This window comes from Vombatus ursinus, unplaced genomic scaffold (assembly GCF_900497805.2).
Source record: "Vombatus ursinus unplaced genomic scaffold, bare-nosed wombat genome assembly UNPS02014945.1, whole genome shotgun sequence".
Lineage (NCBI taxonomy): Eukaryota > Metazoa > Chordata > Mammalia > Diprotodontia > Vombatidae > Vombatus > Vombatus ursinus.
In genome coordinates, this window is record NW_020954723.1 from 3,315,094 (window position 1) to 3,337,041 (window position 21,948).

The 21,948-nt window shown below is 39.7% G+C and overlaps 1 protein-coding gene across 1 annotated transcript; it reads right to left on the minus strand.

The window, feature by feature from the left end:
- Positions 1 to 3,463: 3,463 nt before the first annotated feature.
- LOC114030031 (deubiquitinase DESI2-like) lies at positions 3,464 to 21,624 on the minus strand. The gene is made up of 5 exons (XM_027844695.1): positions 21,592 to 21,624; positions 18,897 to 18,969; positions 16,603 to 16,696; positions 14,962 to 15,103; positions 3,464 to 3,688 (listed from the first exon to the last, which is right to left on the minus strand). The coding sequence occupies exons 1-5, from the start codon at positions 21,622 to 21,624 to the stop codon at positions 3,464 to 3,466; spliced, it is 567 nt and encodes a 188-aa protein (XP_027700496.1).
- Positions 21,625 to 21,948: the final 324 nt, after the last annotated feature.

Genomic DNA, 21,948 nt, shown 5'->3' on the forward strand with positions numbered 1-21,948 from the left:
AGGTTCTCCACCCCTGAGCTATGATTACAACCAAGAATCACATACCCAACAAAACTGAGTTTAATTCCTTGGAGGGAAAATGTACGTTCAAAAAAATAGAGGACTTTCAAGTATTCCTGATGAAAAGTCCAGAGCTCAATAGAAAATTTGACTTTCAAATACAAGACTCAAGAGGAGTGTAAAACTGTAAACAGGGTCTAGTGTCTGAGGCCAGATTTTAACTCAGGAAGATGAATCTTCCTGACTTTATGCCTGGCACTCTAGCCACTGTGCCATGTAGCTACCCCTGTTTAGATTTTAATTGGACTAAACTACCTCTCAAGTATCTCTCAACCATCTGATTCTGTTACTATATGATCTCCAATGTCTCTTCAACTTGTAATTGCCTATGATTCTATCATTTCTTTAGGATCAAAGCTTTTTTTATCTTAATTTAGGCCCGTTTCCTATTATTTGGTCATCCACAGACACAGAAAACTAGTTGGTATCTTCCTCATAAATCTTTCATGAATTTGACGTCAATGATTGACACCTCTCAGCCTTCTCTTCTCTAGGTTACGTAATCCTAACTCTTTCACTGAATGTGTTTTCTGGGCACCTTAACAGGCAGAAACGTGTCCAAACTGGCAAAGTGAACTTTAATAGGAACACATATAAAGCCCTGCATTTAGTTTAGAAAACTGTAAGTATAGGATCAGGGTGAAGACGCAGAGTCTAAGACAGAATTCCATGCGAAAAAGATGTGGGGGTTGAGTTATCCATAAAACTGCCCAGGTTGAACAAATGTTTGGATTTGATTCTGTGGATGGATCTGATTCATGTCAGCACAATGCACCATCAATTCTGTTAGAGCAAGGAGGTCAGGTGCCTGATGTGTGAATGCTCCCTCTGGCTATCAGAGGGATTGGATAAGAAATTGAGAAGAGCATGAAAACATCAATACAGTGGTGCTGTGTGATGTGTGCAATTCCACTGCAAATGATGGTGAGCCACAGAGACTGCCTTTCCAATTCATTTTTGTTTTATTTTTCATTTATTTTACGAATGTCTGAATTATGTTTGGATTAAGTCCCATTTCTAGATAAAACAATAAAAAGCCTGGCTCAGCCATGGCATTTCTCCTCATTGTAGCAATTCAACTTTTCTTGGAACAGAAACCCATGACTTCTGTCAGCAAAGTGAGTCAATTTGGCAGAGTCTCAGAAAGAGCCATCCAGATACCATGCCAGTCTATTTGTCTTGTCAAGAGTCAGAAAGGTGGATCCAGTGTTTCTTATTACATTTTTTCTGTTATCTACCAGATGAACCAATACTAGAAAGAAAATGTGTATTCACATCGGTGAAAAATTGTGGAGTAGGAGAAATGAATGACAAAGTCAAGAAATTGACTTTAAACACACACACACACACACACACACACACACACACACACACACACACAGAGCTCTTAAACTAAAACCAATAGGATTCCAAGACTCTAGCCCTCCTAATTAAGGAATGAAGCTCCTTAGGACAGGTGAATGGATTATTCTTGACACATGAGCTTCACCCAATATATAGAGAATATAAGGAGACTTTGTCATTGGTGTTAACCCACCTAAAAGTCATTTAGAGATCAACTATCTCATGTCAAATGGTAATTGACTTGAATCCTACGTCTTCACGTCTCCCAGGCACCACTGTTTTCATTTTTAATAGAGGAATAATGTAATGCCAAAGGCTACCAGAGCCCTCCATTTGCTTTCTTTGAGAAAGGAGAAGGAGTGCTGACCACCGTAGTTCCTAGGGAAACAGTTACTTCTTCTGAAAGTAGTCTTTGCTAGTGGCCTAAGCACACATACTCAAACACTGCAGGTATAAACAGATATCCTTCTAAACTTCTCACCATGCTGCATATGCTTACAACCATTCATGTTCACATATACACAATGTTTATTTTGCTCCTGATCCATGCATGGGCATTAATCATATGACCATTCACCTATTCCTCTTTACACATACACATACACATACATACACATACACATACATAGACATACACTCACCACCCAATGGTATCAACTTCAGAAGAAAACTAATTCCTTCCTACCCTACTTTCTAAACCTATGGTGAATGGAGGGGTCATTTCAAATTGAGAGTTAAGTAACCTGGGTTCTAGTCTTGTCATTGCTGTTAATTGGCCACATGATTGAAAATAGGTCATGTCATCTCACCAGGGCTGCTACTTCATCTGTAAAATCTTAAGGTTGGACTATTATCTCTAAGGTCTCTTCCAAACATGACATTCTATGACCACGTGATTTCTTTGTCCCCTAATACAAGCACAGACCCCACAGGGCTTATGAGAACTATGGGGCTGATCTCCTGCAGAGCAAGGAGACCTCTGGAGAAACCTAAGGAGGTTCCTCAATGGGCTGGAAGCAGATCTTTCTGGCCCTGCATTCCTCTCATCAAATATCCTCTGGGCTCTCACACTTAGAAATTCATACAGAGCTCTTAGGAATATTGCCTTAGCCCAGTGAAGGGTGAGACTCAGTCATAGATAAAAAGGAAAAGGAGAACTGAAGAGATAACTCTTGACTGTTTTTCATTTTTCCTACTGGGGCCAGGTATTGGAGGAAGTCAGCTATCAGGGGAAAGAGTGCTACCTTTAGTTGTCTTACAGTGTTGTGCAGTCTACAACAAGGGCTTAAGGAGGGACCCCAGAAATTGTTTTATCTCATTTTTAAAAGGTTTCTCTATCAATTTCATTCATATGTTTAACCCTCTTCCTTCCCTATCCTAATTCTACTCCTCCATCCCCAAAACAAACCTCTCTCTGCTGTCTTTGTTAGTGAAGTCCTATGATTTTTTAATATAAAACACCACCTATAACATACACACATATACATACATCCTCCAGTGGAAAAAACTAGAGAATGTCACCCTGTAATCCAAATGCCTCAGAAAATCCTTGATTTCCCCAAATGGGAGAATGCGTGGGGGGAGGGGCTGTTGCTGCTGGTCTGATGGAAACATTGCCCCAAATAGCTCCTCTCCCCTCCTTTGATAGCAAGGGGCTTCTGGGGACAGTAAAGCTGTGTCAGGGAGGGGGTAAGGTAGATTGTCCTGGAACACTATAGAATAAGAACAACTCTTCTGAGGTGGAGAGAGCTCAAAGATACCTCAGTCCCCCAATCCTCTGTCCCACAGAGTCTAACAGTTTGGAAGGAACCCTTCCCCATTCATCCACGTGTGATTTTGGTGCTGCACTGGAGGTTTCAGTGGCCCAAAGGAACAGTGAGGTGGTTCAGTTTCTTGTCAGTAAGAATTCTAGAGGCTAGGAACACCCCAGCCTCCATAGAGGAGAATAGGAAAAGGAAAAGAAGGATGAGAAGGAATAGAAGAAGTCAAAGGTAGAAGAGTGAGGCAGGTGGCTAAAAGAAGACAGTACGCAAGATGGAGGAGGATGGTGGGGCCCAGCTCAGACACGTGTGTGTTTGCAGGTCCTTGACGTGCCTGAGGTGGAGGGGACCTCCTCATCTGCCGTGCTGCCTGAGTCCTCTTTGCGTAGACCAAGGCCTATATGGGTCTGCAAGGCCGCTGGGGTTAGCCATTCCTTGGGGAGACAGCTCTGTAGAAAAGGGATGCAGGAGCTGAAGTAGGCCAGGCGGTTCACCCAACGAGGTATCTCCCGACCACACAGGATCTAGGAGGAGCAAACACAGAGAAAAGAACAGGTTTGATGCTAATGATACACAGTGATATAGCAAAGGACTTCAGAGACACTCCACCACCACCACCACCACCAGCGCAAATCCCTGGTTCTGTTCCCTGTGCCTCTGAGTTAAAGGGTCATAAGATCATAGATGTAGAAATGGCAAAAAGGTGTAAGTCATGGGGCCCAGTCTCTTCATTTTATAGATGAAGATACTGAGGCCTTACACAAATCATATGTGGAAGAGCCATAATTCAAACACAGGTCTTTTAACTCTAAATCCAATGTTATTGTCCCATACTTCCACCAAGGGAGACCCTGGGCATGACTTTCAGCCATTGTGAACCCCCAAAAAACTTAATGGAGCTCCTGGGAAGTACTCCAAGCAAGGGTAGACTAGGGTCTTAATTGGGCTAGAAGGTTTTCCCATCCCCTATTGTAGTAGCACCCACTGCTAGTCCAAGAACAGGATACCCTATAGGCTTGGGTATGCCCAGATGACTGCCAGGTGGGACAAATGATTTGGGTCAAAATCCTAGATGTCCTTATTCAGTCTTCAGCTTCCCAGTTTCAAGCCTCACCACCTCCAGGATCTTAGTGGAACTACTCGGGGGGACAAACTGTCCAGACAGAAATTTCTGTTGCCTCGATGCCAAAACCTCTGCATGGTTACACTAATCTACTATTCCATTTAATGATTGGTAGTATCTACTCCACTGAATAACTGGTTCTGCAAAGAGGGACAAGCTTGAAAGCAAGTTTGTTTACCAAACCTTTACCAAAGGACCAAAGGGAATAATAGGAACCCCAAAGCCAGATGAGAGAAGGAAGGACTCTAGAGCCAGTCAATCTCAGTTGGCCCACATAGATTTTTCCAGCTGCTGAGAGGAAGGAATAAACAAAGTGGATTTTAATCAACCCCTTTATCGGATCATATTCTCTTAGGAAACACCATTGTGGAGTGAAAATTAGATATTTCATCAAGAACTAGAATATTTCCGTAAGAATAATCCTTTGTATAGCTATGTATTTAACTTCGAAGAGCCTCAGTTTCCTTACTTAGGAATATATGTATCGTGTCATTAAGTAGTTATAAGAAAAGTACCTTGTAAACTTTGAAGCCTTATATGAATATAAGTTGTTTTTCTTAATACACGAACCTTTCTTCCTCTTATTTTTATGGCTATTCTTGTTTTTATATTATTTTCATTCCAAATATATCCCTCCCCTATCCAATAAGTCATGGCTTGTAACAAAGATCTAGAAAGAAAGGAGGGGAAGCAGTTTAGCAAAACCAACCAATATATTAACAATGTCTGACAGCAGATGCCAAGTTCCACACCCATAATTCCCTATATCTGCAAAGAAGATTCATTTTATAACTTCTTTAGGGCCAAATGCAATTACTACAATTTTGCTGGATTTGGTTTTTTGTTTTGTTCTTCATTTATATTGTTACCGGAACTGTGTATATTGTTTTCCTCTCTCTAGTTTCTTGACTCTACATCAGTTCATATGTTTTCCCATGCTTCATTGGTATGTTCATATTGTTTTTTTCCCATAGCATAAAATATTCTGTTATTATCATATAGAAAATTTTGTTTAGCCATATTCCAATTGATGGGCATTGACTTTGCCTCCAAAATTTGCTATGAATATTTTGATTTATAGCCCAATTTGATTTATACGGAACTTTTCTGACATTACCATCCTTGGGATATATGGCTAATCACGGCATCTCTGAATTAAAGGATATGAACGTTTAAGTCTATATGTGTACTTTCTACATGCAAGGTACTGTGCTTGGTAAGATAGGATTTTTAAAGAAAGATAATTCAACAAATATGTATGAAGCATCTGCTATATGCAAGGAATTGTATTTAGTGCTAAAATATATCACAGTCTCTACTATGAAGGAGATAATAAATGCAAAGGTACTTTGAAAAGTTAAAAGAGCTACGAAAAGTTCAGACTATTATTCCTTCATTAAATCTTACTACAGTGACCATAAAGGTGATTCTGAGTTCTTGAAGATTTATGCCTGCAAAGTAAAAGCTCTGGTGGGTCCTACCAAGGAAAAGCTTTGAGTAAGAGCCCAGTTATCATAGAATCATAGATTTAGCATTCAAGGGAACTTTAGAGGTCATCTAATTCAAAGCTCCCATTTTATAGATGAAGAAATAAGACCCATTATATGTGTTGTCTGAAAATTAACCTTGCCAAATTGGGGGAGGTCATCACCAGAAAGTGAGCCACTAGGTAATGGAATTATTTTGGGTCATAAAAACTCTTTACTAAGACATAGAAGGGATTATGATGGAGTGAAAATCCATACTGATGAGAAATCACAGTGTTGAGGCATTGAAGTATATCATCATTATTGCAATAATAATGATAATAATCTAGGCCAGTCTGGCAAATCAAATGAGAAAATCATTGTACAAAAAATACAGGATTTTTGGATTTGGTTATATTCTCATCAAACTAAAATATGAGAGGGCATAAAAAACAGTGATTCTGAAGAGGCAGCCTTGGAACTGCCCATTTTACTGAAAAACAGGATTACACTGTGAGCCAGGAGACCTGGGTTCTTGTTTTGGCTTACCACTAATTAGTTGTATGGCCTTGGGCAAGTCATTTTAGCTGTCTAGGTCCCAGTTTCCTCATCTGTGAAATGAGAGCTGGTCTATAGGATCTTTCAAAGTCCCTGCCTAACCCAACATCCTAGGCTTCTGTGAGAATCCAGTGCTTCAGAGAAGACTGTAAGTTTAATGGAATTTGAAGATAAGGGAAGTAGGGAAGAGAAGGGAGAGAGAGAGAAAGAAGGAGAAAGAGAGAGACAGAGAGAGAGAGAGAGAGAGAGAGAGAGAGAGAGAGGAGTAAGTTGCCACACAAGCAGTAGCCCTGGAATTTCAGGTTTGAAATATGTGCACAGATTAGGAAGCAGCAGGGGCAGCAGCTGTTTGGGGTTTTGTTCTATTTTCTGGCTTTTAGCCCAGAAATATTGCTGGCTTTTCCTTGATTTGCTTCTGTGAATATCTCGGGAGGACCAGTCATTGAGTAGGGAACAAGCTGAAAACAGTATTTAGGGAACTTTGAGCAACAGCTCATCTATCACATCTCAGGTCAGGGCAGAGGTTCTAGAGGTAAGGGAAAGGTTCCCTTTACCTCTTTAAGTCAGGTCACACCACCCTGCCCTGGAGTCAGCCTTTCAGTTGTTGTTCAGTCATTTTTCAAATGTGCCTAACTCTTCGTGACCCGATCTGGAGTTTTCTTGGCAAAGATACTACAGTGGTTTGCCATTTCCTTCTCTAGTTTATTTTACAGATGAGGAAACTGAGGCAAACAGGATGAGGTGACTTGCCCAGGGTCACGCGGCTAGTAAGTGCAGAGTCAGCCTTACTGAACAGGAATCTAAGACTTCAGGAGACCATGGAGTGGTGTTCTACCTAAAAATGTCTCTCACCCTCAGCTTGCCAATACCTGGATAGTCTACAATTTGGGGTTCATTTCTAAAGCTTCAGGCTTCTCTTAATTCTTCCCAGGTATCCACACAAGTTTATCATAACCTGTCCAGAAAACTAGTGTGGGATCATTGAGGAAAAGTCATTCAAGGAAAGAATAATTTCCTATTTTGATAGGGTTAGTATACCAATAGTTCAAAGATATAGTTAGCGAGAGAGTTAATCAAGTCTCTTATGAAGGAGAAAGAGAAGGAAGTTGGTAAAAGAGATAAATAAGACAAGTTGGTAAGAAAAATTAAGCAACTAGTGAGACAAGAGGAAAGGAAGTTAGATGTGCTTGTCAAGATGTTAACAAAGTGGGATCATCAGGAGGACCTGAGTTCAATTCCAACCTCTAAAACTTGACATTTACTAGCTGTATGACCCTGAGCAAGTCACTTAACCCCATTGTCTCACCAAAAAAAGAAAAAGAAAGAAAGAAAGAAAGAAAGAAAGAAAGACAGAAAGAAAGAAAGAAACGAAGAAAGAGATGTCAACAAAGCAAGGAAAGACAATGACAGCCCCACAGGCTGCTTGCCCTGCAGTTCTCCTGGGGAGCAACTATCAACAAAGACAAGGTCTGTGGAATCTCACTTCTATCAAGTACGGAGAGCAGAGAGAAAATTGCAGTGACCTTCCTAGAGTATGCAAATACACCAAGCCCAAGTGACTATAATTCATATTCAGAGGATATGGACTACAAGGGATTATAAAGGATATCAACGGCAGGCTGATATCCTTCCAAGGAACATCTCTCCATTCACTAGGTTATTAAGGAGAATGATGTGTTCCTTTCAAAAAAAATGGAAGAATGTGAATTTCAAGTAAGATAACCACTTTGCACTTTGCCAACTTTAAGGGCTATATAGGAGGCTTTGAAGTCAAGAAGACCCGAATTCAAGTTTTCCTCTGACACAGAATCAAATCACTTAACCTCTCAGTGCCCCAGGCTACTTATTAAGACTATAGGTTGGAGAGCGAGTGCTGGTCTACATTGGTAGAGGATGTTTTGTCACCAGTTTATTATATCAGTGAAATCACAAATACAGTCCCCAATCATTAAAAGCTGCCATACTGTTATTATTAGTATTAAGTTAATGATTACTACTATTAACTCCTGACAAGTTGACTAGCACCACACATATACACACACACACAAATCCTGGGTTTTGTATTTCAAGTTTTGAAAAAGAGGAAACTGATGCATGATTAGCTCTTAGATAGTGGAGCAGAGGTTTTCACTCATGTCAGGAGCTTTGGGAGGAAGGAAGAGAAAAGGGACGGGTGGCAGTCATGACATGGAAGTAACTGTGGCAGCAGCCAGTGTCTACCACATCTACAATTGCCTTCTTTGGACTGTGAGAGACAATGGGCAATACAACAGCAGTTTTGTTTTAAGAATAACTTAGTCATTTTGACTATTATAAACACACAAATTAAAAATAAAGGACATATGAAGAAAGATGCTATCTGCATCCAGAGAAAGAACTGATAAATAGAGGTATGTATAGAATAATTTTACATATGTGTATGTATGCCCCTATTTGTATCTAATGGTAGCCATCTCTAGGGCAGGGGAAGGGGGAAGGAAGGAAAAAAAAAGAAATTTACATGATAACTTTATTATATATTTCAAAGAAATTGTACATAACAAGATTTACAGTTTCATGTACAATCATCTTTTTTATTATACTATGTTATGGAAATGCTTGATTACTAAATCAATTCATTATATTAAATAAGAAATTAAAAATTATAATTAATTATAAGTATAATTATAAATATACAATTATTTTAAAATTATAAAAATAAATTAAAAATAAAATAAATTTTAAAAGAAAAGTAGGCATGATCTGATAAGTGGATTTCAAAGGTATCAAAGAAAGTCTAAGTATTATTCCATGGCCTACAATACTACTGGGGAAGTCAGTCCGGGAAGGATGGGAAGCTCTTGAGAATGAAAGGAGGAAAAGAGGTGTTGTCTCACTTGAGCCATGTGAATGAACACAAGATTTATCTAACAACTTAGATTTAAGGTAGAAGCAAGGACTGGTAATGGATGAAGATAAAAACATGGTACAGTCCGAAGAATAATGTCAAGTCAGGGATACTGAAGTTCAGAGAACTGAAGATGGTGAAGGAAGCTATGAACCATGAAAATGACGGGTTTTAATTTTTTAGCTATATTGAGGAAAAGAGTTAAGTTCAAAGAAAGGACAGAACTATTGCTCAAGGTTGATAGGTCAATGACTGAAGTAAAGGTGGGAAAGGAAGTTAAGGACAACAAGAAAAGATGGGTTTTATGTTTTTAGCTATATTGAAGAAAAGATTAGGTTCAAATAACAGATAGGACTATTGTTCAAGATGGATGGGATAATGACACCTGATGACAGAGAAGGCAGAGCTGTTCAGTTCTTATTTTGTTTCCATTTTCTATGTCAAGGACAATGATATTTAAACTGAAAGGGACAGAGCAAAAATGGCTAGAAGCAGCTAGGTGGTGTAATGGACAGAGTGTTGGACCTGGGGTCAGGAAGACCTGAGTTCAAATTTGGCCTCAAACATTTACTAACTGTATGATCCTGGGCAATTCATTTAATATCTTCCTGCCTCAGTTTTTTCTTTTGTAAAATGGGAAAAATAATAGCACCTACCTCCCAGGGTTGTTGTGAGGATAAAATGGGATGTTTGTGGAAGTGTTTTGCAAATCTTAAAGCTCTATGTAAATGCTAGCTATTATTAGTAGGAAGTTGAAGTCCAAAATAAAGAGAAAACCAGAAAGCATTTGATGAGTTCTAGTCACAAGGTCCAAGTAAATGACAATTCAGGTTATAGAAACAACTGGTACCTATTCCTCTACTGAGAAAATAAGGGCAATGCCATAGAAATAGTTTACCTAAATTTTAAGTAAATCATTTGACAAAGTATTTCATGCAGTACTTGTGAAAAGAGCAGAGTTGAACAAGAATCCATTGCAGTGCTTTAAGAAATGGTTGAATAGCCAGACCAAAAGACTTGATGTCAGCTTCAATAGAGGTCTTCAGTTGAGCACTCCAGGGATCTGTGTTTGCCTCTAGGATGTTTAACATTTTATTAATTACCTTGATAAAGGCATAGCTGTCAAGCTAATCAAATCTGCAGGTGACAAAAAATGGGAGAGATAGCTAACAAGTTGGATGACAAAGTCAGGATACAGAAAAATCTTCACAGGCTAGAATGTTGGGTTGACTCTAAATAAGATGAGATGTAATTGAGATTAAGGTAAACTTTTATATTTGGGCTCAAAAAGCAACTGTACAACTGCAATATGAGAGAGAAGTGACTAGATCCATTCATCTGAAAAGGAGATATAGATATAGACATAGATATATCCCCAGAGTAATATGGCAACCAAAAAAGCTAATGCAATATTTTTTCCATTTCAGATGGTCTTTTAAATAGGCTTCAGAAAATCAAAGAAAACTGTATAAATGAATTCCTTGGCCATTTCAAATACAATATAAATGGAATATGAATACATTTTCCAAAAAAAAGGACAACACAAATAAACATTTTCAAGAACCCCTTTTATTGTGGGCAAGTCTATTTCTGCCTAAGCCATAATGCCTCTATGTAGATTGAAATATTCTCAATTTTTCTTCAGTCAATAAGTATTTATCAAGCACATCTATGTGGCAGACCCTGTACTAAGTGTTAGGGATACAAAAAGAAAAAGCAAAGGAGCTCACAGTCTAATGGAGAAAACAACATGTAAATAAACAGGTACATAGAAGATACATGTAGAGCAGATGAAAGATAACCTTAGAGGGGAAGGCTTTCTAGAAGGGCTGGGAATCCTAGAGGCAGTGAATCTGAGCATTCAAAGAAGTCAGGAATTCTGTGAGGCAGAAGTGAGTGAGTTGGGAAAGAAATTCAGGTATTGAGAATAGCCTGAGAAAGGCACAGAGACAGGAGATTAGGTTTTGCTGCAAGGATCAGCAAGTAGGCTGGAAGGATAGAGTAAGAAGACTGGGAAGATAGGAAGAGGTCAGGTTACAAAGGACTTTAAATGCCAAACGCAGGACTTTATGTTTGATCCTGGAAGTAATAGGGAGCCAGCTGAGTGTATTAAATGGGAGGTTCGGGAAAGAGTAGTGACATGATCAGATCTACACTTCTGGGTGGCAGGGAAGGGGAGAGGGATGTGATGTCTAATGTTAGCCATTTGTACTTTAAGAAAACTACTTTGCTCACTGTGTGGATGATGGTTCTAAGAGGAGAGACAGTTGAGGAAGGGAGATGAATTAGAAGGTTATAGCAGTAGTCCAATTGAAAGGCAAAGAGGTACAACAAAAAAAAAAAAAGAAAGAAAGGCAAAGAGGGCCTGAACTAGGATTGTGGTAATGTGAGTGGAAAAAAGGAAGCCCATACAAGACATGTTGTGATGGTAGAAACAAGATTTTTAAGTGGATTGGATATTTGGGGTGATTGAGTGAAGAGTAAAGGATAATACCAAAGCTGAGAAACTGAATGGAAGGACAGCGGTGTCTGAAACAAGAATAAGGAAGTTTGGAAGAGGGATGGGTTGAGGGGGAAGGAGAGGGGGAAGGGAGAAGATGAGTTTTGTTCAATTTGAGATAATCAATAACAGTTGGTGTTTCGGGACTGGATCTCAGGAGAGAGACTTGGGCTAGATGTATAGATCTTGGAATTATCTACATAGAAATGATATTGAACCCATGGGAACTGATGAGATAGCATAGAGAGAAAAGAGGAGTGGCCTTGTGGGACAACCATGCTTAATGGGAATGACTTGATCAGAGATCCATCACAGGAGGCACGGGAGGAACAGTCAGACAGGTAAGAAGAAAACTGTGAGAGAGCAGCTAAAGAGGAGAGAAAGTCCAGGAGGAGAAGGTGATCAGCAGGAAAAGATAACCAAATGCTGCAGAGAGATAAAGAAGGATGAAGACCAAAGCTAAGGCCATTAAATTGGCAATTAAGAAATCATTGTTAATTTTGGAGAGAGCAGTTTCAGTTAAGTGATGAGGTTGGAAGCTATATTGCAAGAATTGAGAAGTGAAGAACAGGAGAAGACGTGGAGGCACTGGGATGCAATTGGAACATATTCTTAATTCTCCAAAGTTCTCTGAAAACTGGGCAGGGGTAGAGGAGGAGGAAAATCAAGTATTGTCCTTTCAAGTGCCTCCTCCTGTGCCTTGCCCTTAAAAGTCCCAATAAACTCCACTAGGAAGTATCTTAATGGTCTCCTAAATGACCCGTAAAGGCTCCCAAACACTCTGTTCAGCACAGTTCTTAGACATCTTAAAAATTAATGGTCTTTTGTGAGGCCCCAGGCCTAACATTACGGGTGGGCTTAAGGATTAAAATCACTTCCAAATACAAAGTTTTGCAAATTCAACAAATGGCGTTTTACAAAGCTTAGCATTGATTACAGTCTGCCTAGTGCTTATAAGGACCTGTCCCAACCCAAGTAACTGAAAAAAAAAATTGAAAACTAGAATAATACAAACAAATTAACATTTGTGAAAAATACAGAAAAGGAGAAGGAAAAACTGAGTCTCCTCTCTCAGAGAAGACTCTAGTCCCTGGTGAGCTCCCAGAATATGTGGGGCTCTCCCCTTAGGGACTATACTGGAGGTCTCACTCTCAAGTAAACCATCCTGATTGAAAATTAGTCTAATACACAGCAACACAAAAGGCACCTCAAACTTGCCCAACAGATCCCTGAAAAAATATGGGGTATCCTAATGGATCTCTGTTATGCACAGAACAATTCAAATAGAGTTCTGAATTCATTCCACAATAGGACAAGCAGACCAAAAAACAAAACAGAGCAACTTAGATAAGCCTCAAACACAAGTGGCTCCCAAAAAGGGATTAAGTACTCAACGCTGATTGAAATCGGCCCTCCTGAATAAGGATCTAAAATCTAACAACAAAAACTGATTCTGGGCTAGTTCACTCTTCCTCTTTCACTCCTCTAAGGGGTCACTCTCAGTCATGGCTTCCAATCTCATCGTTCAATACTGGACCAAGATCAGTCCTAAAGGGATCCTGACTTCTAAAGATAAGAGTCAGTCTCTTTTTTTCACAAACTCTGTCTCATTGCATTACTGCACTTTACATTATAAAGTAAAATTTTCAATGATAAAATAGACTTAAAAAACAACAACAACAACAACATCATCAGCAGTACATTTTCCCATGGCTTGCATTTTCAGTTGGTCTATGGGGTTCATGGAGGAGCATCACAGACCAGCAGATGTTGAGGACATCACCCTTGAGAATAGTTGCCCTAGGTGAACCAGGATGCAAACCCAGAAGAGCGATGTGGTTACAAGAGCAAAGCTCACTAAGGGCAGGGTTTAATTTCACCTTTGCTGCAGAACTGTGATAAGAGGGAAGCTGCTGCCAAGAAAGAGATTTGAGTCAGGCTCGAAAGATTTCTCCTCTGGCTCCTACCATGCCCTGCCCTTTCAAGCTCCCTGGCTTTCGCAATAAAAAGCTCAGGCTATTCCCTTTACTTGTAATAATCATATCTTTCCTTTCTACCAGAGAAGACAGGAGGTGGAGATGAGGAGGGAGAGAATTCCAAGCATAGGAGACAGCCAGAATATATGTGCCACTGGAAGTGGGTCATAGGCCTATCCCCTCAATCCAGTCCCCAATACACTATCATGCATTTGTCCCTACAGTACCTTACATTTTTTCTTTAACTGTTTCATGTGAATACATAGTGTTCTAGTTGTTTCTCTTCCTTTGAATCATCTCATAGTACCTAGGACAGTGCCTAGACATCTCAATTCTAGATCTCACCCATGCCTGAACATGGTAACTGCTCAGTAGTTATTGTTATGAAACTTAGAGCTGCAATTAATTACTTAGATTATCCCCCCCCTGCCCCAGACCTATCATTTCACCAATATAAGGCAGCTCAAACTTTTTGGTCTCAGGACCAAAAGGACTCTTAAAAATTATTGAGGACTCCTACCCACGAGCTTTTATTTATGTGAGATCTATCAATATTTACCATATAGTTTTGGCTTCAAAGATGCCCTGAAAAGATCTTGGGGACTCCCAAGGGTTCCCAGATCACACTTGGAGAACTACTGATGTAGAGTATGTGGAAATTCCAACTATCAATGAAGATCAGCAACTTAGAAAGTTCCTTACATCACTGAGAGGTTAAGTGAGTTGCTCAAAGTCACACAACTAGTATATTTCAGAGGCAGGGATTGAACCCGGGTCTTCCTGATGCCAAGACTGGTTGGTCCATTATCCTCTATGCCAGGGATTCTTATTCTTTTTTGTATCATGGCTCCCTTTGGCAGTCCAATGAGGCCTGAGGATCTCTTCTCAGAATGTCTTTTAAATACATGAGATTACAAAAGAAAGGAATTATATAGAAATAAAACTATCAAAATATTTTTTAAAAAGCAGGTTCATGAACCCCAGTTTAAGAATCTCTGTTCTAAGGCCATGCTGAATCTTACTATTTAGTCTATCCCTTTTTACTTTTATAATGGGGGCTTGGCACATGTCTAGACCACCTAAAGTTGGTGATGCTATCTTGAAGGGGTCTAAGCATGTGCCAACCCCCCATTACAATTTTATAAATGAAGTCCAGAGAGAAGTAGTGACTCAAATACAGTCACACAGGGACTGGCAGAGCTGGCACCAGGACCAAGGTCTCATGACTCCCCTCCTAGGCCAGGAATGAAGTGAATAAATGAACCCAAGGCCCCGGCTGATGCTCACCTCTGCCAGGGCATCTGAGAAGTGGTTGCAGTTCTTGTGCATGAGGTGGTAGGCATTGCCTTTGTACTCCTTCCCCAGCTCCTCCAAGATCTTGTCCACATCTTCTTCTGTGAAGTCAGTGGTGCCCAGGGCTATGGCTTCTCTGTGGCAGGAAATACTAAGGTGAGAGAAGACCTCCAGCTGTGTACAGCCAACCCCTGTGGATAGTAGGGACAACCCCATTGACCAAGAGGCCTGAGAAGCAAGAGGGGAAAATGGAGCTTGGTTCACCAAAGAGTTCCTCTAGTGTGGTAGAGAATGATCATTCTGTTTATTTACCAGTCCAACTTCTAAAGTCTTAAATTTATATGCTCCAACTTGGAAGGCTATAGATCCTCCAATATATACATGAAAATACACATGACACACACACATATATACACACATACACACACACACACACACACAGACGGAGCACAAAACACTGTGGTTCTGAGGGAGGACAATAAAAGTAGCTGTGTCCTTTTGTGATTTCTTTCTCCCCTTCTCCAACTTTATGGGAGTGTCTGTGAAGGAGAAATGGGTATTTGCAGTTGGGGGAAGAAGAAGCAGAATATTTAAAATCAATCAACAAATATTTATTAAGCGCTTACTAGAAGCACAAAAAAATAGTTTCAGGGATGGTGAATATTGATTAGAACCCAACTCCATCACTTGCTAGCCATGTGACCATGTGTAGATACAACCTCTCCAAGCCTCAGTTTCCTCCTCTATAAAATGGAAATAATAATTAATAATAATACATGCATGAGCTGATGCCCTATGTAGTTATGAGGATTAAACAAGATCATATTTGTGAAATTTTTTTTAATTATAAAATGCTGTGCAAACTTAAGTAATAGCTTGTGGCCCTAGGTGCTGTGAATGTGGAAGCTTAAAAAGAATTCTCTATTGGGTGAGAGAATTCTGGGTATATTACTGTGAGATTGATGAGTGAGAATCAGTGCTGGCAAATGTGAAGGCTGAACTTGGGAGCCACAGCAATACATTTCAGACTTGTGAGAGAAGAGTGAGTGGCCAGAGCAATAATGCAATGGACTTAGAGCAAATTTAATATTTGTCCTGAGGGGGACAGGAAAGTGAGAATAGAGCCTGGAACTAGGGCTTTATTTGACCTGGTTCCTCATGCATTCTCCCAAGATATACCAGCATGGAGTCAGCAATAATGAAAGGCCATAAAACGAGATTCTTTCCAGCACAGCATATTTGAATTTTGAACATCTGAGCTCCTCCCAATTTCTATTTCAGAAGCATGCCTTGCAGACATTGGGACTTAGGACATTGGGTGACTTCATGTAAAAGTATGAATAATCATTCATCCAGTTTGAGGACATGGGTCAAGCCCCATTCCCTCCTTCCTTTCTTTTCCTACACTAAGTATATGTCATTGAACACCTTCCCCAAAACCCTCATGTTTCCAGTTTGCCACCTCAGCATCCTCTGGATCATATTCATAACTTTATCCATTGAAGAAGCCCCCTGGGATAGACCCCTGAGCTTAAGCCAACTGAGGAAGGGCACTAATGGCCCAAATAAGGAACTTCCCTGAAAGGATGTCTAGGAAAGGATTTGAAGAAGGGCTGGGGGAGGAAGGGTCCTTACTTGAATTTAAAGGTTTCTCCCAGCTCCACTGCACTTCCAGGTGTGATCTCAAAGACCCCACTGAAAGGATAAGGATGGCCCCCATAGGCAAACTCTAAACAAGGGAGGAAGAAACCACAAGAGTCAGATAAATCAGAGAAGATGCCTCAGAACTAACCACCATTAGGTTTCTCTTGGCTGTGTCATCAAGACAGTAGTCTCTGCCTTTGCCCTCTGGGACCTTCCTCTTTCTCTCCCCAATAGTCCCCCATCCTTCACAACCCTCCCAACTCTCTCATCATAAACCTCCTGATCTTCACCAATGGTCTTCTTCTTAATCCCAATATTGGCTATAACTGGGTTACAAAGTTGAACCCAGCCCCTACAGTATTCTGGTCTAGGCTTAGGGCTCTAGTTTCTACCTTCCTGACTCCCAGGATTTTCCCGTTCCCTTTTCCAATCATAGTAAAACCACCTGCTTAGTATATACCCATTTCAATGAAGACAAGGGACACTATCAATGAGAAAGAGATATGAGGGCTTTGAATATAGAGATTCTTACCATTTCTAGGAGGAGGCTAGGGCCCATTGGATATTCCTACAGGCAGACCCTACACTCCTACAGGGTTTTTCCTGCTCAGAACACACATATAGCCACCTCTCTGATACCAAACATAGCCTAAATCATGAATAATTCTGAATATAAAACTTGTATCTAACTCAAAGTCCTCCCCTAATATGATAGCAAGTTTGTCATGAATAGCATGACCTACCCCCAAAAGTGTTAAAATGAAGGACAAGAGGGTAGAGTACTACTGGGTTTCCTATTCCTGTAACTTACTACTTATATGACCTCATACAAATAATGTAACCTCTCTTGACCACATTAGAAATGATGCCACATTGGAAATGGAACACATGGAGGTGTGATTCAACTATTAAAACATGAGCATGTCTTCATCTCAAATGTGTAGGGCTGGGGGCAACTAAGTGGTGCAGCGGATAGAGCACCGGCCCTGAAGTCAGGAGGACCTGAGTTCAAATTTGGCCTCTAACCAAACACTTGACACTTACTAGCTGTGTGACCCTGGGCAAGTCACTTAACCCCAATTGCCTAAAAAAAATGTGTAGGGCTCATAAATTTGAGGTGCTACATATCAGAGCTTCAATATGTAGCTCACTTTTTTCCCACTCTTTCAACAAACCACAACTAGTCCATTTTTAAAGATTTTCCATCAGTATAGTATAACTTGTTATTGTTCAGTCATGTCCAACTCTACATGATCCCATGGATGTTATACATAGGGTTTTCTTGGCAAAGATGCTGGAGTGATTTGCCATTTCCTTCTCCAGTGTGTCACCATTTTACAGATGAGGAACTGAGGCAAGTAGGGAGTAAATGATTTGCCCAGTCACACAGCTAGTGTTTGAAGGCAAATTTGAACTCAGATCTTCCTGACTCCAGGCCCAGTGCTCTATCCACTGGACCACCTAGTTGCCCTATGGTATAATTTTACTAAGTTGTATTTCCTTGTTTGCAGAAGAAATTTTTATTTAAAAACAAAATAATGCGGTTATACACTTATGATGTGACAAGATTATGCCCAAAAACTCTTAGTTTTCAAGTCTTGATATAGTCAGACCACAGTACTCAAAAGTCTGAGTTCTTGTGGCTATTGTGACTTTTTTAAATGAGGTTTATATTTCCATTCTGTTCAAAGTACTACAATAATTTCTAAAAGGAAATGATGTTGGAGATTTTTGCAGGAGGATTATAACATCTATAAAGTGAGGGAGTTGGAGATATACTAATTGACCCACTAAAGTTTCCACCACTTCTAAATCTATGGTCCTATGTAAAATCTGCCTAGAGTTCTCTAAGGGGCCTGCCCTTGGATCACTTTTCCAGAATGCAATGATGATCTAAGTCACTGCACCATCTACCTACTAGTTCGGTATCATGAAAGTTTTCCCAGACTTTAGGGCCATTGTCTCATTCTGACTAGGAGATGCCCTTGTATCTGACCTGAACATAGCCTACAAAAATGACCCCCTTCAAGAATTCCTCCTCTTTCCTCCCCCATCAGTTTCACTTCTCAGGTAAAAGTTGCTAAGAGTGTTACAGAAAACAGACCAATTACTTCTTCTGGACTTTGTTCTCTGCATTTCCCAATAACCTATGTGTTTACTCACCAACTTCGTCATACCTTCTCCTCACAGGATTAGCCCATCATCCCACATGCAAAAGCCCCAAATTAAATCAGCACCACAACCCTATCCCACGCCACCCCAGTTAACTGTATAGGAGGCTCTACCTCGGCCGTAAATCTCGATGCCTGAATGGAACACACCAATGCCCAGGGTAGAGGTGTACTCATTGATCCAGTACTGTAGGGAGAAGAAAAGAACATTAGAAGGGCAGTCACAATCCTGGGAAAGCTCTTGTTTGACAGTTCATGAGCCCCTTCCGGAAAAATCCAGCCCATAGATAGCCAAAGTCCTAAGTGGAACTCTAGCCCAAGGGCAGGCAGCCATATATAGAGTCAGATTAAAGTAACTGGAATGTCCTAAAATATTCAGGAATTATAGAATTCTTCATGCTATAACTGAGAGTGAATAACCAATATATTAATATTATCTCACTTCAGAAGATAAATCATTTGTCAGCATAAAGAAAGGAGCACTGGGTTGAGAATTGGGCAATTTGGCTCCTAAGTCGAGTTCAAACCACTATCTAGATGCATGAATTTGGCCAAATCACTTTACCTCCTAAGTCCACATCTTACTGATTTGTAAAATAAGACAATATCAGAAGTCTCTTTCAACTCTTAAATCCTGGAACCTACCCTGTTATATAAATTATTTTATTTAAAAATATATTCATTATGAACTTAACAAACATATTTACAAAGAACAGAAAAAGAGAATTGTATATGAAACTGTGTATATGAAATCACCATTATATACATCTTCTTTTGTTAAAGTGTATATTACATTTAACACAACAGTGCCAATACCACCCTGCTTGTCAATGTCTCCTGTACATCCTTATACTTTCTTTGATGTATTTTTCTTGTTTCATTCATGCTCTTTCCTCTTCTTTTTGCTTCATTATCACTATCCCACAAATCCCCTCCCAATTCTCCTCTCCCACCCCAAAATAAAAGCCCTACTTTGTTACAAATAAGCATAATGAAGCAAAATAATTCACACATTGTCCCTGTCCAAAAATATATCTCTCAACCTGCAGCCTCTAACCCATTACCTCTCTGCCATGAGGTGGGAAGCATGATTCATTATCATCCTTTGGGAGACATGATTGGTTATTACACCAATCAGAGTTCTTAAATCTTTCTAAATTATTTTCCTTCACATTGTTATAGTAACTGTATAAATTGTTTTCTTGGTTCTTCTCACTTCATTCTGCATTAGAAACCTTCCTAGGTTTCTCTGAATTGATTCTTTTTGTCATTTCTTATGGCACAATAATAAATCATTACATTCATATATTACAATTTATTGTCATTCCCCAATTAATGGGAATCCACTTTGTTTCCAGTTCTTTGCTACAACAAAAATAGCTGCCATAAATATTTTTTTTCAACAATTGGTTCCTTTTCTTCTTTCTTTGATCTCTTTAAGGTATAGGCCTAGTAGTGTTATCTCTGGGTCAAAAGGCATGCAGATTTTAGTGATTTTTTTGTATATAGTTCCAAATTGCTTTCCAGAATGGTTAGATCAATTCAAAACTCCATCAACGGTACCTAACTGTGTCTTTCCTTGAATATCACCTCACATACATACTATTGTTATTTTCCATTTTTGTCATCTTTGCCAACCTGATGGGTTCAAGGTGGATATTCAGAATTATTTTTATTTGAACTTCTGTTCATGTTAATGATTTGGAATATTTTTATGTAATCTATATACCACCTATTTTCTTTTGAGAATTGGTTTTTTATGTCCTTTGACTATTTATCTATTGGGCAATGGCTCTTGTTCTCATATATTTGTATCAATTCCCTATATAGATTACATAGCAGTCAAAGAAATTCACTGCAAAGACTTTTCTTAGTTGACTGCTTCTCTTCTCAGTCTAATTACATTAACTCTTTAAAAAATATTTTCAATTTTATATAATCCATTGTAGAACTTTTATTTTAGCAGGCATGATTGCTCAAAGTTTTTATTTTCAAAATAGCTGACCACACTGGGAACACAGCTTTTTAAGGAAGTAGCTCCCACCCTTGACAGGATTGAAGTGTCTTATACATTAGCAAATGGAAAATTTTTTTAAAAAACCATTATGTGAAAGAGGGGTGAGGATGTGGCTCTGACTGAATATGCCACTGTAGGGAATTAGGGAAATGAGACCAAGCTGAGCAATGTCCAAGTGAAACAACATCACATCCTTGCTGAATGTCTCTTCCATGCTACTGTTGAATAACCTTCTTTTGTTAAGTGTTACATGATTTGTAAGTGTCTCATTTCATTCTAATCCCTAGCCTGAACTACCAGATTCATCTGACCCTGAACATCTGGAATAGCCTATAGGATCAACATATAATGATCTTGTAACCAAAGTGGGGAAAGAGAGGAGTTCCATGTGATTGGGTGGCCTGATATAGAAGACTGGTACTTTTGTTTGTTTGTTTGTTTGTTTGTTTGTTTGTTTGTTTGTTTTTAGGCACTTGGGGTTATGTGACTTGCCCAGGGTCACACATCTATTAAGTGTCAAGTATTTGGTCTGAGGCTGGATTTGAACTCAGGTCCTCCTGACTTCAGGGCCAGTCTATCCACTGCGCCACCTAGCTGCCTGAAGACTGGTACTTTCAGCCACACAAAGCAAGTCCTCCCCATGGGGTCAAAAAGGGGTCTTCATTGATTAGTCTTTGAGTTTTCAAGGAAGTTGACAAGGAGAATAAAGACATTATTTGGCATGCATTTCCTGCCTGTTGTTAATGGCCCTAGAAAAACTGGATTGCCAGCTTAAGGAAACCCAAAGCAAACCATCAGCTGTTGGAAATGGATGTGAATGCGCATTTGGTCTTTGAGGATTGTACCTTAAAGTCAGAGTTACAATTCATGAACTGAGTAATAGCACAAATAAAAGCTGTGAAACTGATGGAAACAGAGACTGACCTATGGGCATTAACTATAGTCTCCAACCTGGAGATAAAACAAAAAGTGAAATAGCCCTGCTGAAATCAGGGCCGTAGAGGGAGATAATAGGAGTGAGAGTGAGGAGAAAAAAAGGAGCCTTCCCCAATAGTGAGGAAATCTTGAGCTTATCCTGTCACCACCCCTAGAGGGGTTACTTCCAATTTGGGGGTGAGGGGGCATGTGGTCTTTGACTAACAAGAAGTT

What these genes read in the sequence shown, in the direction of transcription:
- LOC114030031 (XM_027844695.1), bottom strand. Translation starts at nt 21,624, where the DNA reads ATGCGCATTCACATCCATTTCCAACAGCTGATG. An exon ending in CATCGAGATTTACGGCCGAG is followed by an intron (nt 16,697 to 18,896) that starts GTAGAGCCTCCT and finishes TCCCTTGTTTAG; the next exon opens with AGTTTGCCTATGGGGGCCAT. An exon ending in GGAGAAACCTTTAAATTCAA is followed by an intron (nt 15,104 to 16,602) that starts GTAAGGACCCTT and finishes TTCCTGCCACAG; the next exon opens with AGAAGCCATAGCCCTGGGCA.